Raw genomic sequence first — 16,142 nt, forward strand, 5'->3', positions numbered from 1 at the left:
ACCAGATTGACTGTGGGATCACTGTCTTGTGTCTCCGCCCAGCTGTAGTGGGGTAAGGGATTGAACGTGGCAGAGCGCCTGTCCCTTACACGGTGGGAATACAGGGTAATCCCATGACGGTGGAACGCAGGGAGTTCGACTTCTTCCAGTTCTTCTGGATCTTCCCCTACGTCCGGTAAGTTTGGCATTCTGGACAGGGCATCCGCGTTGGCATTTGAGCGTCCCGCCCGGTATTTGATGGTGAATTCATAGTTGGACAGGCGGGCCATCCATCTCTGCTCCAGGGCATCAAGTCTTGCAGTGTCCAGGTGTGTCAACGGATTGTTATCCGTGTACACGGTGAACTTGGAAGAGGCAAGGTAATACTTGAAACGTTCGGTCACTGCCCACACCACTGCCAGGAACTCTAGCTTGAATGAGCTATAATTCTCAGGGTTTCTCTCTGTGGGCCATAGTTTTCGGCTGGCGTAAGCAATTACCCGTTCTTTCCCCTGCTGGATCTGGGACAGTACGGCTCCTAGCCCGATGTTGCTCGCGTCCGTGTGGAGGATAAAGGGCTGGCTGTAGTCAGGGTACGCCAGGATTTCATCCCCCGTGAGGGCCATCTTCAGCTGGCGCAAGGACTCTTCTTCCAGCTTTTCCCATCTGAAGGGCGGCTTCTGGTTTTTGGCCTTCCTGGATTGGCCTATCAGGAGGTCCTGCATCGGAGCTGCCATTTTGGTGAAACCGGGAATGAATCTTCGGTAGTAGCCTACCAACCCGAGGAACTGCCGCACTTCCTTCATGCTGGAGGGTCTTGGCCAGTCTTTAATCACGGTGATCTTATCGGGGTCGGGAGCCACTCCGTCAGCACTCACCACGTGTCCCAGGTACTGCACCTTTGGTTTCAGCAGGTGACACTTGGAGGGTTTCACCTTGAGGCCGTAGTTTGCCAGGGCGTCAAACACTTCTGCCAGGTGTTTCAGATGGTCCTCGTAGGTTTTGGAATAGACGATGAGATCGTCCAGTTATAACAGGACTGTCTCGAAATTCCGGTGTCCCAGACAGCATTCCATCAACCTTTGGAAGGTTCCTGGTGCGTTGCAGAGCCCGAACGGCATACAGTTGAATTCGCTGAGGCCCATCGGGGTGGTGAATGCAGTCTTCTCCTTGTCTGCCTCTGCTACAGGAACCTGCCAGTACCCGCTAGTAAGATCCAAAGTGGAGAAGAAGTTAGCAGATTTTAATGCAGCTAAAGATTCTTCTATCCTAGGTAATGGGTACGCATCCTTGTGTGTGATACGGTTGACCTTTCTGTAGTCTACACACATTCTCATTGTGTTGTCCTTCTTTTTCACTAGAACTAGTGGAGCTGCCCAGGGGCTACAGCTGTCCCTGATTACCCCAGCCTCCTTCATGTCCCGCAACATCCCTTTTGCATGCTGATAGTGTGCAGGGGGTACAGGTCGGTATCTTTCCTTTATGGGCGGATGGTCTCCTGTGGGGATGTGATGTTCTACCCCCTTTACTCGCCCGAAGTCTAGCGGGTGTTTACTAAAGACTCTTTCGTACTCCTGAACCACCCGGTAGACTCCCTGTTTCTGGTGTGAGGGAGTGGAGTCAGTACCCAAATGCAGTTGCTGACACCAGTCCTCCATTTGTTTCTTAGAGCCGTTACCTTCCTCTGGTTGAGATGGAGGCAAGGGTTCCACGGCCCTTACAGAATTTTGGTTTATGGTGAACAATTTGGCTAGCGTGGCATACCGGGGCAGGCATACTTCTCTCTCCCCGATATTTATGATGCGGACGGGCACCCTCCCATGGCGTACATTGACCACCCCCCCGTGCTGTCAAAATGGTGGGCCTACTGTCTGAGTAGACGGGTTCTACCATTGCTTGGTAGTCTCTACCTCTTAGACCAATAGCTGCCCGGCACCAGAACATCATCTCACTTTTCGGGGGCATGGCAATAGGGAACGGGTCACACTTTCTCATGCTACCTATCTTACCACCAGATAGTTCCACTTGTTGCCGCTTCATCAGTGCCCGGATCTCTTTTTGGAGCACGCGCTGCTGGCTGGAACTGGCGTTCTTGGCAACCTGCTGTAAAATGAGAATCACCTCTGCAAGACAATTTTCAATCACGTTAGTTCCCAAGGTTATTCCAGGGTGACTCTCATGACGGTCAATGTCCACAATAATCAGTCCTTGTGCCGCCAGTTCGACCTTACCGACCTTAATGGTCACCTCTTTGAACCCCACCTGCGGCACGGGCTGACCATTGCTGGCGATGATACTCAGGTCGTCATCTGGGTAGCGGGTTATGTCCGAGTCATTCCAGTACCGCTTAAAGAGCACGTACGGAATGGTAGTCACTTGTGACCCAGTGTCCAGTAGGGCACTCATAGGAATGCCATCCAGTACCACAGGCAAGACCGGACGTCCCCCTACATATTTATCACGCCAGTTCGATGGGCCTGATGATCTTATGCCTGGGGGTTGGCCCTCTACCCCAGGTTGTGCCCGTTTAAATGACAGTACCTTGCCATGTGTCCGGGTTGATTGCAGCGGCGGCAGATGGGTTGTCCGTCCTCGTTGTATCTGTCGCTGGGTCTTCCTCTGGACGTTGGGATCCTCCTCTGTCGGCGCCACGGGACGTCCTCCGGTCCGGATGCCAGCTGGATCTTTCCTGGAGGGGAAACCTGTAAAGACTGCACAGTTCTGGTTAGCGCGGCTACGCTTTTGGTTAGCTCTTGGACCTGATGGTGCAGGTCTGTAGCCGGGTTGTTATCCAAAGCCTGCGCACCAGCTCCTACAGACTCTGTAGACAAGGGCGCCGCCTCCTGGTGATAGGTTATAGCAGGGCGCCGGTGGGTTACAGCGCTACCCGGTGCTGGTTCTCTGAGCACCCGGATGGCCCTGTCTTTGAACTTTGCAAAGTCTAAACCAGGGTTCTGCAAGGCCATTGCACATAACTGGGTTCGGTGGGCGTTGGACAGCAGACCCTCAATGAATTGCTCAGTTAACAGTTCATCTGCATTCCGCACACTGTCAGGGTTTGCCTGTTTAATGGCTCCCAGGGTCTCTTGCAAATTCAAAGCATAGTCTCTTATACTGTCTTGGGCCCGCTGCTTGCACCCATAAAATCTCATTTTAATCTCGGCTGAGGTGCGGGTATCAAAAGTGTCCCTCAGATGAGTTAAGATCTCTTTTACAGTCTCCTTGTCCCGGACTGACCAGGACTTTACTTCACGTTGGGCTGCCCCGGTTAGCTGGCCTACCAATATGCTCACTTTTTGTCCTTCTGTCAGGGGGTACACCTTAAACAGGCTGTACAGTCTCTCTTTAAAGTCACTTAGGGTATGCGACTCCCCTGAGTACTGGGGCAGTCAGGCCGCTCCGGGGATATAGGGCATTGTAAATGGCATTACTGCGGCAGCGGCCGTGCTGGTGGTAGAGGGTCCCTCCGTATCCATCATCTTCCTCCCCCCTAGTTAAGTGTGGCCTACCTTCTGTGGTTTCTTCTCCGTAGGCCGCAGCTCCGCAGACGATCGTCAGGGTGGAGGACCTTGCGTCGCGCACTGGTGACGTCAGCGTCGCTCCCTCTCCTTCCAGGACCTTGCGCAGCGTCGGTGCGTGGGGCGGAGCTTCAGGTCTCGCGCGCTTTCGGCGTCCTTGTGACTGAGCCTCCGGGCTTCTATGGCCAGAGGACCTGGAATCCCCTGCCGTCTGGTTTCTGCTGCTGGGTGAATATCAGTCCCCACAGCCTCGGACTCCTGTGTCCGGTTCCTAGATTCTTCTGCCAGGGCGAGCTATATCTCTGCTTAGCTTCCAGCCCCTGGTCTTCAGCTACTGCTCCTACAGAGCTCCTGCTGTAACTCTCCCAGTGTCTGGAACTGTCTCCAGGCTCTGACTGAACTCATCCCGCCCCATACCCAGTTTATAAGGGCAGATTCCTCCCCTCCCAGGTCTGGGCAGGAAGTGTTGCATGCTTAGGGCTCCTGACCAGAGAAACCTCCCACTTGCTCTCAGACGCAATATTTCTATTACTGTGGCAACGAGACCCCTGGGGTGCCACACATGTAAGGTTCTCTGATGGAGAGAGGCTGCAGTTCTCCTATTCTCCGTGCTGAAGTGATAGCTACTAAAAAGGCAGTCTTATGAGAGAGAGTCTGTATTGTGCTGGAAGATAGAGGCTCAAAGGGAGAGAGGGTTAGACCCCGGAGCACCACGTTAAGATCCCAGGATGGGACATAAGACTGAATTTTTGGGTGAAGTCTGAGTGACGAAGTTATGAATCTTTTGATCCATCTGTGAGAGGCCAAATCTTGGTCGAATATGGAACTTAGGGCTGAAATCTGCACCTTGAGAGTACTAGGTTTGAGACCCAACTCCAATCCATTCTGTAAAAAAATCAAGGATCCGAGCAATGTTGGGGTGTGAGGTGTCAGGAATATCTGGAGCGTACCATGATAGGATTTTTTTCCATATTTTGCTGTATATAGCATTGGTTACTGGTTTCCTACTTTCTTGAAGAGTTCTTATAACTTCTTCAGAGAGACCTTTGGATTTTAAGATCTTGGCTTCAGTAACCAGGCTGCAAGGTTTAGCCACTGAGGATTTGGGTAAAATAGGGGACCTTGTGAAAGAAGGTTGTTGACCGGTGGAAGTATCACAGGACCATCCAGGCAAAGTTCTGTGATGGCGCCGAACCAAGGCCTTTTGGGCCACAGAGGGGCCACTAGAATTGTTGCCACTCTCTCTAATCTGACTTTCTGGATAGTTCTTGCTATCAGTAGAATTGGAGGAAACGCATAGACTAGTTTGAAATGCCAGGGATGGGCTAATACGTCCAAATTCATGGCATTGCTTCTTCTGTCCAATGAAAAGAAGAGGGGAAGTTTTGCGTTTAGGCGACTGGAAAAGAAATCTACTTCGGGGAGACCCCATTTTGCTACCAGTGACTGGAATATTTGAGGATTCAGGCTCCATTCTCCTGGCTGAATGTCTTCCCTGCCTAGAAACTCTGCTTGAATGTTGTTTGAGCCTTTCAGGTGAATTGCCAAAAGTGACAGGAGATGTTGTTCTGCACAGGAAAATATTCGACCTGCGATTTTTTTCAGGCTGTCTACCCTCGTACCTCCTTGATGACGAAGGTAGGCAACTGTAGTCACATTGTCCGAGAGTATCTTGATGTGAGTACCCTAGATTAGGTTGACTGCCGCCCTGAGCGTTTTTTCTACTGCCTTCAGCTCCCTGAAGTTGGAGGATCATGCACTGATCTCGGGATTCCATCTGCCGTGAAAAGGAGTCTGGGCCACCATGGCTCCCCATCCTCGTATACTGGCGTCAGTAGTCACTGTAATTAGAGGGTCCTGAGTCCAAGAAATCCCTCTCCGAAGATTTTGGGTGCTTAGCCACCAAGAAAGGGAAGCTTTTACCCGACCGGGGGTCCTGGTCCGTTTGTTTAGTGAGTCCCTTTGTCTGTCCCATGATTTTAGGATATGATCCTGGAGGGACCTTGAGTGGGCCTGAGCCCATGATACTGACTGGATACAGGCCATCATCGACCCAAATACAGACATTGCGGTTCTCAATGTTGGATTCTCCTGGTGTCTGAAAATTGAGACCTTGGTTCTGAGAGCTGTTTGATGCTCCAATGGAAGAAAGGACATTTCTCTGTTGGAGTCCAGCAAGACACCAAGGAATTTCCTCCTCGACGAAGGAAGGAGTTCTGACTTTTTTAGGTTCGGAACCCAACCTAACGAGTGAAGAGTTTTTAAGGTTATAGAAACATGAAGATTGAGAATCCCCACCGAAGGGGCGACAATCAGCAAGTCGTCCAGGTATGGAATTATGCAGACACATTGTTTTTGGATGAGTGCAATGACTTCTGCCATAATCTTCGTAAACACCCAAGGTGCTGAAGAGATGCCAAAGGGCAGTACGTTGTACTGGTAGTTGTACTGGTAGTGTTCTGTTATGTTGTCCCTGAAAATCGCAAAGCACAGGAACTTCCTGTGGGTCGGATGAATCGGCACGTGGTAGTATGCATCTTTTAGGTCTATGGTTGCCATGACGTAATCCTTCCCTATTAAGGGAATAGTTTATCTTATGGACTCCATCTTGAATCGTCTGTATTTGATGGTTTAGGGATTTCAGGTTGATTATGATGCGTGGGGTCCCTGACGGTTTCCGCATTAGAAAAATTTTTTGAATAGTGACCCATACCCTCCTGGCCCCACTCTGGACTTCAGCAGGTTTTGTAGACCGACTGATAGCAGTTCCCAAGCCCCCCCGAGAGGGAAGGGACGTGACCCCTCAGGACCCGAGGGAGACGACTCTCGAATTCCAATAGAAGACCCCCCCCTTGATGGTATTGAGGATCCACTGGCAGGAAAATATTGCCTGCCACTGGGGAAAGAAATCCGAGAGACGCCCCCCTACATGGCCCAAGTCATTGCTTGTCCTGCTGCTGATGTTGTTGCTGAGGAACAAGGATGTTACGACCCCTGCCGCCCTTAGGATAGCTCCAGCGCCCAGACTTTCCCTTTCCCCTATATTGTGAGGGGTGACGCTGGGTAGGTCGAAAGGGACGTTTTTTAGTTTGTTTCTGTTCAGGAAGGGTTTTCTTCCTGTCCGAGGCCTTCTCCAGGATATCATCCAGTGCTTGCCCAAATACATATTTCCCTTGAAATGGAATGGAACAGAGTTTAATCTTAGAGGGGACATCCCCACTCCATGTTTTGAGCCACAGCGAGCAGTATTGGATAGGACAGCTGCTCTAGCCGCTATCCGGACTGACTCAGGCGAGGTGTCCGCTAAGAAGCCTGTGGCTTTTTGAAGGAGAGGGATGGAGTCTAGCAGGTCTGCCCTGGAGGTGCCCTGAGACAGATGCTCCTCTGGTTGGGCCAGCCACTTCAAGAGGGTTTTTGCCACACAAGTCGATGAAATATTCGCTTTGAGAGAGGCAGAAGAGGTTTCCCATGATTTTTTAAGGACACTTTCCATTTTTCGGTCTAATGGATCCTTCAATTGGGATGAATCCTCAAAGGGAAGTGAGGGTTTTCCTCACTACCCTTGCCACCTGGATGTCCACCTTAGGTAAATCCCACTCAAATTCTTCACCTTCCAACGGAAATCTATGCTTTAATTCCGAAGGGGTTGTTAGGCGGTTTTCCGGGGATTCCCATTCCTGTCGGATGAGATCTCTAATGACCTCATGAACAGGAAACCCAGTCTGCTTTTTTGATCTAAGGCCCCTAAACATTTCATCTTGAACAGAACAGGGGACCTCTACTTCCTCCAACCCTATAGTGCCTCTAACTGCGTCCAGTAATTCTTCTAAGTTGTCCGAGGAAAAATATCTTCCGGTTTCAACTTTTTTGGCAGGCCCTAAGGATGCCATTTCATCCAAATCGTCAGAGGCAGAGCTACTAACGTCAATAGAGACTACATCCGAGTCTAACTCTTGGATCTTCCTCTTCTTAGGGGGAGAGGGCCTGGAGGAGAAGTAGACAGGCAGCGCAACAAAAGCAGCTTGGACCTCCTGTCTAACTATCTGGACCTCCTGTTTAACAAGAGATCTAAGCTCCTCAATTAGAGAGGGGTTTTCTTCTTTAATTATTTTATCTGTACAGGGTCAGCACAACTTCTTATAGGATGAGGACAATTTTTTAGCACAGATACCACATCTACGGGGCTGGTCTTTATCCTTCTTAGAAGCGGGGGCCTTGTCTTCCTAAGAGAGGGAAAGAGAAGGTGAGCCATGTAACTAGGAGGGGAGATCTAGTGTCATATAAAAGAGAGGCTAAGATAACCCCTTAGTGACCACCCAGGTACTACTCACTGTAGTCGAGGGCGTGCTGGGCTCTGCAGATGCAGGGATACTGGATCTGTCACCCTCCATGGTGGAGCTAGCCTTACCTTTGGCATCTTCAGGCAGGTTTTTGTAGGAAAAAAAAACGTGCCTCCCAGCAAGGAACCTCAGTATCCTCCCCCCTTCCAGTCACTTGAAGGCCAATCCGGATCGATATGGGCCTTGCCGGCCCTGGGACGCTCTCAAACATCAGCATCCTGGCGTGGAGCACACAGGCTGGAAGCAGGACCTGCAGTGATGTCACCCTGGTGCGCATTCGCGCCCAGACCGCGCCTGCCGGCTCTGGGAGCGCCCATGATGTCCGTCCCAGCGTGGAACGCACAGGCTGGAAGAGATGGGACCTGCGATGACGTCACTTCCGCTGCACGCGCGCCCAGAACGCCGGAGGAAGGAGAAGCCGGGGAGCTGAAGCAGGCCCCCAGCATGAAAACCACCTGGCTTGCTTTACCCTCTATGGGGCGCAGATAGGCAGGACGGTCCCAATGGGAGCACCATGGAGGGAGGAGGGAGTGCCCCGACCAACAGCTGCCTGGCAAGTATATCTGATACAATGCCAGCACTGCAGGACCTCTCCATGCCCCAAGGGGGACAGGAAAACACTGGGGACTGATGGTGGGGAGGGGCTTTTAACCTCTGGAGGAGACACACTAAGTGTCAGCATCTTTTGCTACACAAAAGGGTGGGCAATAAGTTTCCCCTTTAGCACCACATGAGAAATTGGGACTTTTGTAATGACATAAGCCAAATTTCATTTTGCAACTTAAAATGTTTTATTGCATCATGTATTAATAAATAATCAAGCACTAGTAATATTAATCGCTCACCCTTGCATGAGGCTTCTGGGACATTCATTCTGTCTGGGAAGCATACTTTGGATCAGTGAAAAATATATTTGGGCCATTCAATCAGACATAGTATTGTAAAGAGCATTAGCATGGTGGCTCAGTGGTTAGCACTATGTCTTTGCAGCACTGGGGTCCTGGATTCAAATCCCACCAAGGACAACATCTGCAAGGAGTTTGTATGTTCTCCCCGTGTTTGTGTGGGTTTCCTCCCACACTCCAGACTTACTGATAGGAAATCTGGCTTGTGAGACCCCATGGGGACAGTGATTGCTGTAAAATTAATGGTGCTACAAGTAAGAACAAACAGCAGGTTATGTCACATGAGCTCTGCACTCAGTGCTGGCATCACTGTACCCGCCTTCAAATAAATCAAGCAGAAGTCAGCAGCATCTGCAACCTCCTGTTCGATAGGTCCAAAAGGACTGATGCGAGGGCATCATAAGAGCCCAGAAAAGTGAGTAATGATACAAGCGGTGAGTATAGTTCATTTTGACAGGTCCAAACACGAGTCATGAGAAGGGGGTTATCCTTTGTCATGGACAACCCCTTTAAATTTCACTAAGTAACTGCTAAAATCAGGTCACATTATGTGCCCTGATACTACAGAAAACCATCAGCATCTTACTCTGACAATCAAGAGATCATACCAACTAAGCAGGAGTGAAAGCAGCTGAGCAGAGCTATTGAATGGGATGCTATCTACACCAGCCCCATGTGGGTGATTAATGTTGTCTCAGGCTGATCACTTTTTTTTTGGGGGGGGGGGGGGGGGGGGGGGTCTGTGGTCTGTGTGTAAACAGGCAATTAAAACAACCGATCGGTACAATTTTACCGTTTAGCAGCTTTGTGCTGGTTGATCTGTGTTAACTGACACTGAGGATAAAGGAGGAAGAAAATCCTTACACAAGTTATTAAAAGAAAAAAAGTAACGTTTTAATTAGTGATATAAACACATCTTGTCATATAAAATCATAAGTCACCCAAATAGGGTCCATTAGGAATATTAAAATTTACATCTACATTTAGGGTTAAAAAAAGGAAATAACTTAAACATTTATGTACATAAGAGCCATATGTTGAGGGGGATAAAAGCTAATCCGATCATTCTTGGGCACAATGTGAAGCATTTAAGATCAGTGCAAGGACATCAAAACATTAGTTGCAACTAGCCATAAATATGACATTCCTGCGAGTTCTCCTCCTCGGATAAGTTTGGCCCATTTACAGTGATTTTTTCTTCCCCCAAGATCTGTAGCTTCAGTGCCAGTGGTAAGAGCAAGTTGGAAAAGTTGAAAGCATTGTTGGCCGACTCAATGAAAACGTCATTCCCAGTATCAGCATCCGATTCTGATGGGGAAATGGACCCACTTCCAGCGTTACTTCCCGCTCCCCAGCGGTCTGGAGGTGGGGTGTGCTTAAACAGGCAGTGGACACCATACGGACAGACCCCAAGGGCTGCAAAGTGCCGACACACATCGCGGACAGAATTTGGGTGCTGGAAAAGGCAATTTGATCCATAAGGGCAACCTGCAGGCGAGCGCCAGAGGCGGCACTGCTTTTTACTATAGAATGGGGTCGGGCGACGCTGTCGGAGCCGAATAGTGTCCGGTACTTCCCTCCTCTCACTATGGCTATGAACAAACAGGCAACGTGGACCATAGCTGCAGGTTCCGAGGATATGAAAAGAACGACAGAGTTCAGTCTTATACTTCGGGTGCTGGAATGGTGGTCGGAGATCGCTCAGGCCATGGGCAAATTGGCAGCGATTTCTGTAAGCGCAAAACCCGTTTTCAGCATATCGATTGCAAAGCTCAGTCTTGTAGCGCAAAGAAGAGAGTCCCATGCCTTTGGGCGCAGTGCAGGAGGGAGGAAATGGAGTGTCACCCAAAGGTGGGCTCATGGAGGAGAAGATATCCAGCCTGTCTGAGAACTCCAGAAACATCTGGGGGAAAAAAAAAAAAAAAAAAAGTCAAAAACAGAATAATGCATCAAGACAAGATAATTTTCTACAATATTGAACACTTGTATGTTGCAGAGGGCTGGACTACATATTACAAGGTCATGTTCCCTGCATTTAATGACAGATTGCAGCAGAGCAGAAGGCATCTGTAACAGATCTTTACCAAGCTGCATGGTTTCTTATGCAGATCGACACTACACTCCCACCATTCCTTGGCATTTGTGCAGCTCTTGCACTGTCTCCTCTTCCACTCACCCCAGCATCCTGAGTGTCTCACCCAAAATGATCACTGCAGCATGGGACAAGACATCTCAGGATGCAGGGCAGCACAGACAAGATGGGCAAGGAAGCAACAGAAGAGTAGACTGTTCTGTAGTACATTTAACTACATCATGAAAATATAGTGCAGACAGCATGGGTGCTGTTAGGCACCAAGTATGTTGCAACACTACACCAGCAGGAGGCGACAATATCACTGCAGTACAGGGATTGCTGCAGTGTGCTTTTAGGTATGTGTCCACGATGTAGAAATGCTCCGGAATTTTTTTTTTCCCCCCCCGAGCGTTTCTGCATCTCCCTGGCAGAAAAACACATGCGTTTTTCCTGCCAGGGACATGCGGACGTGAAGCGTTCTTCATATGCATTTCCACATGTGGGTTGCTATTAAAAAAAAAAAAAACTTGGAAAAGTGATTGTCAACTTGGTCACACTACATAAATCTATGCAACAGATATAGATATACATCTCTAGTGACCAAAAGAATGGTAAAAAATAAAAATTATACTTACCTTGTGATGGCCCCGGTGTCTTTATCTGATGCGTCCTGGCTTGCTGGCAGCTTGCTGTAGACTAAAGGACCTGCTGACGTCAGCAGTTGTGTGACCCGTCACATGACTAAATTACATCATGGCAGGTCCTTGAGTCCACTGCGAGCTGCCGGCAAGCTGAGACAAGGACACTGGGGGCCATCAGAAGGCAAGTATAATGCATATTTTTTTTTTTTTTTTTTTTTTTAAGGTACTAATGGTACCCAGGTCCGGAGGAGAGTCTCCTTCTCCAAAACCAGGTACCATCCGCACATTGAAACGCATGGATTCTGCATGTACAGATGCAGAATCCAAGCGATTCAATGCAAGTCAATGGCGGCAAAAACGCAGCACTTCCACAAAATTGGCAATGCTGAGTATTTTTCCTCAATGATAATCTGCAGCAGAAATTTCTGCATCATATGCACAGTACATGCGGATCATCATTGGGGACCATGGCAGACCTTCTACCAAGAGTCTTTTAAGCATTTCTGCAGCGGAATTGCTTAAACGCATAGTGGGCACACAGCCTTACAAGTTAATTGAAATGTTAACTAAGAACTTAAAGGCTGTGTGCCCACTATGCGTTTAAGCAATTCCGCTGCAGAAATGCTTAAAAGACTCTTGGTAGAAGGTCTGCCATGGTCCCCAGTGATAATTCCGCATGTGCTGTGCACATGATGCGGAAATTTCCGCTGCGGATTATCATTGCAGAAAAATACGCAGCACTAACAATTTTGCGGAAGCGCTGCGTTTTCGCCACCATTGACTTGCATTGGAAAGCATGTTATCCTCATCACTGGATCTGTACATGTGGATTCCATGCGCTTCAATAATGTGCGGATGGTACCCGGGTCTGGAGAAGGAGACTCTCCTCCGGACCTGGGTACCATAGAACCTGTAAAAAAAAAAATTTACACATTATACTTACCCTCTAATGGCCCCCGGTGTCCTTGTCTCAGCTTGCCAGCAGCTCGTGGTGGACTCAAGGACCTGCCATGACATCATTTAGTCATGTGACGGGTCACGCGACCGCTGACGTCAGCAGGTCCTTTAGTCTACCGCGAGCTGCCGGCAAGCCGATATGCATCGGATAAGGACACCGGGGGCCATCAGAAGGTAAGTATAGATTTGTTTTTTACCATTCTTTCGGTCACACTATATAAATCCATGCCGGTTGCATGGATTTATATAGTGTGACCAAGTTGTCAAGCACTTTCCAAGTGATGCAAAAAAAAAAAAGCCTGGAAAACACTTGACAACCCGCATGCGGAAATGCAAGTGAAGAACGCTTCACATCCGCATGTCCCTGACAGGAAAAAACACATGTACTTTTTTCTGCCAGGGAGATGAAGAAACGCTCAGGAAAAAAAATCATGAGCATTTCTGCATTGTGGGCACATAGCCAGAGTATGGAAACTTAATTGGCTGCCAGAAATTGAGGAATAATATTTAGAAGTTGTTTCAGCTCAATATTTTTCTTTTGAAAAAAAGAAAAAAAAAAAGTTGTTTATTTTCAAGGTGAAAAATAAATGAGACCAAGTTATAAAAGGCAAATTGCCTCTTCAGAGAAAGAGGACTTGAACTCTATGGCACCACCTATTGGAAGCAGCAGTTCTAGGTTATAATGGCATGTTCTGTGAAAACAAATATCTGAATGAGGTCTAATCAATGATCAATTACCAGCAACCATCTAGAACCCAGCACAGGATGGAGAGACATCACATTCACTGGTCATTATGACCAGTGATTGGCTGCAGCAGTCAGGTGACAGACTGCACATCAATGGTCACAGTGGTCCTGTTTCTGGAATGAGGACACCCCCTCCCCTGCCTCAATGTAAACCAGAGTGACCCCACTGCTGGATACAGTTGGGTGCTTGTATTAGTTTGTAATTTTATCCTTTAAGGGAACCCATTTAATTTGAGGACCCACCACCCCTCCCTCCCTATCTATCGCCAGGCATGATCACCATTGTTCTCTATGGGACTGCCATAAAGAGCCAAGTACAGCTCAGCCCTCACTATACACTATTGTATAAGGACTACAAAAAAAATGGAGACAACCCTTTAAGCATCATAAATGGAGACCAATTACCCGCCACAGTACCAAGCCCCTGATCATGCCATGTATGTACCATACATAGCCACACCTGAGCGCCCATAGATCCCACAGGGCAGAGCTCTGCTGTGTTACATTAAGCCTCACATCCTACAAGTAGAGCTAAAAACGTCATTATATATGCACAACAGCAGTGCCCCTAGGACAGCTCTTCCTGGCACAGCAGTAGGTAAGAACAGCAGCTGCGCTATAGCGCTATAACGCTGCCACTGCAGCTCCTCACCTTGACCTCCTCCTTCAGGTCCATCTTGCACGAGTCTGGATGATCGATCACTATCTGTCTCTGACCATTCCCGCTACTGTCGGCTATTTGATACAAACGATCAGCCAATCAGAAAACAGGGGAGAGGCGTGGTTAGAGGACAAACTGGAAGCTGATTGGCTGCAGTGAAGGCGGGAAATTTAATTTCCGCCACCTGTGTGCGGGATGCGCCGCAGATCCAGCGCTGGACCCGGCAGTCACTGCTGCGTCTTGCCTAACGACATGTCGTAATCCTCATCCCTACCAACCACAGTGACGCTACACAGAGGGCACATTATACAGCGGGGATGAGAAAGCCGCAGCCTCTTCCGGCCCTGTCCCTGCCTGATCCCTAATGCTGTATTCACACGTTGCGTTTTGGGTGCCGATTATGTGCATGTAAAATCAGCAACATTTCAGAGAACCAGTAAATTGGATGAGTGTTTAACCTAAAGGGTGCTGAGCCTAGAGGCCGGACCCCACCAATCAGAAAGTTACCACGGGTCAGACATGCGAGGAGACCGGATCAGCGGGGGAACGGGGCTAGGTGAGTATTTGATTATTTATTTTTTTCTGTATGGAGCATTATATGCAAGCCTTCATACTGCATGGAGCAATATAGGGGGCCCATCGTACTGTATCAAACGATATACAGGGCCCATTATACTGTATGGAAGACTATATGAGGCCCATTATACTGTATGGAGGACTATGTGGGGCCCATTATACTGTATGGAGGACTACGTGGGGCCATTAGTCTGTACAGAGGACTATGTGGGGCCCATTATTCTGTATGGAGGACTATGGAGGCCCATTATACTGTATGGAGGACTATATGAGGCCCATTATACTGTATGGAGGACTATGTGGGGCCATTAGTCTGTACGGAGGACTATGTGGGGCCCATTATTCTGTATGGAAGACTATGGAGGCCCATTATACTGTATGGAGGACTATATGAGGCCCATTATACTGTATGGAGGACTATGTGGGGCCCATTATACTGTATGGAGGACTATGTGGGGCCATTAGTCTGTATGGAAGACTATATTATTATTATTATTTATTATTATAGCGCCATTTATTCCATGGCGCTTTACATGTGATAGGGATATACATAACAAAAGCATTTACATAATCTTAACAAAACGAGTCAGCGACTGGTACAGGAGGAGCGAGGACCCTGCCCGCGAGGGCTCACAGTCTACAAGGGATGGGTGAGGATACAGTAGGTGAGGGTAGAGCTGGTCGTGCAGTGGTGTTTACTGCAGGTTGTAGGCTTGTCGGAAGAGGTGGGTCTTCAGGTTCCTTTTGAAGGTTTCCACGGTCGGCGAGAGTCTGATATGTTGGGGTAGAGAGTTCCAGAGTAGGGGGGAAGCACGGGAGAAATCTTGTATACGATTGTGGGAGGAGGAGATAAGAGGGGAGTAGAGCAGGAGATCTTGTGAGGATCGGAGGTTGCGTGCAGGTAAGTACCGGGAGACTAGGTCACAGATGTATGGAGGAGACAGGTTGTGGATGGCTTTGTATGCCATGGTTAGAGTTTTGAACTGAATTCTCTGGGCAATGGGGAGCCAGTGAAGGGATTGACAGAGAGGAGAGGCCGGGGAATAGCGGGGGGACAGGTGGATTAGTCGAGCAGCAGAGTTTAGGATAGATTGGAGAGGTGCAAGAGTGTTGGAAGGGAGGCCACGGAGCAGGAGGTTGCAGTAGTCGAGGCGGGATATGATGAGGGCATGCACTAGTGTTTTTGCAGAGTCTTTGCTGAGGAATGCACGGATCCAGGAGATGTTTTTGAGTTGGAGTCGGCAGGAGGTGGAAAGGGCTTGAATATGTGGCTTGAAGGAGAGATCAGAGTCCAGGGTTACCCCAAGGCAGCGAGCTTGTGGGACTGGGGAGAGTGAACAGCCATTGACGTTGATGGATAGGTCGGATGGGGGATGTGAATGAGAGGGTGGAAAGATGATGAACTCTGTTTTATCCATGTTGAGTTTTAGAAACCTGTCGGAGAAGAAGGATGAGATGGCGGACAGACATTGTGGGATTCTGGTTAGTAGGGAGGAGATATCGGGTCGAGAGAGGTAGATCTGTGTGTCGTCAGCATAGAGGTGATACTGAAAGCCGTGAGACTCTATGAGCTGTCCCAGGCCGAAGGTGTAGATGGAGAAGAGCAGAGGTCCTAGAACTGAACCTTGGGGGACACCGACAGATAGGGGGCGAGATGAGGAGGTGGTGCGTGAGTGGGAGACGCTGAATGTCCTGTCTGTTAAGTATGAGGAGATCCAAGATAGAGCCAAGTCCGTGATGCCAA

General features: G+C 48.9%; 1 protein-coding gene across 1 annotated transcript; it reads right to left on the reverse strand.

Moving 5' to 3' along the window:
• Positions 1–9,611: 9,611 nt before the first annotated feature.
• LOC141174563 (uncharacterized) lies at positions 9,612–13,930 on the reverse strand. The gene is made up of 2 exons (XM_073659501.1): positions 13,814–13,930; positions 9,612–10,645 (listed from the first exon to the last, which is right to left on the reverse strand). Exons 1-2 carry the CDS (start codon positions 13,835–13,837, stop codon positions 9,869–9,871), a joined length of 801 nt encoding a protein of 266 aa, XP_073515602.1. The 5' UTR covers positions 13,838–13,930; the 3' UTR covers positions 9,612–9,868.
• Between the last annotated feature and the right edge of the window lie 2,212 nt (positions 13,931–16,142).

This window comes from Phyllobates terribilis, unplaced genomic scaffold (assembly GCF_046119375.1).
Source record: "Phyllobates terribilis strain yellow unplaced genomic scaffold, ASM4611937v1 Scaffold_13__5_contigs__length_258822181, whole genome shotgun sequence".
NCBI classification, from domain to species: domain Eukaryota; kingdom Metazoa; phylum Chordata; class Amphibia; order Anura; family Dendrobatidae; genus Phyllobates; species Phyllobates terribilis.

Coding starts and splice junctions, on each gene's coding strand:
- LOC141174563 (XM_073659501.1), bottom strand. CDS start 13,837: ATGGACCTGAAGGAGGAGGTCAAG. Junction 10,646..13,813: donor ACCTGAAGGAGGAGGTCAAG/GTGAGGAGCTGC, acceptor TTTTTCCCCCAG/ATGTTTCTGGAGTTCTCAGA.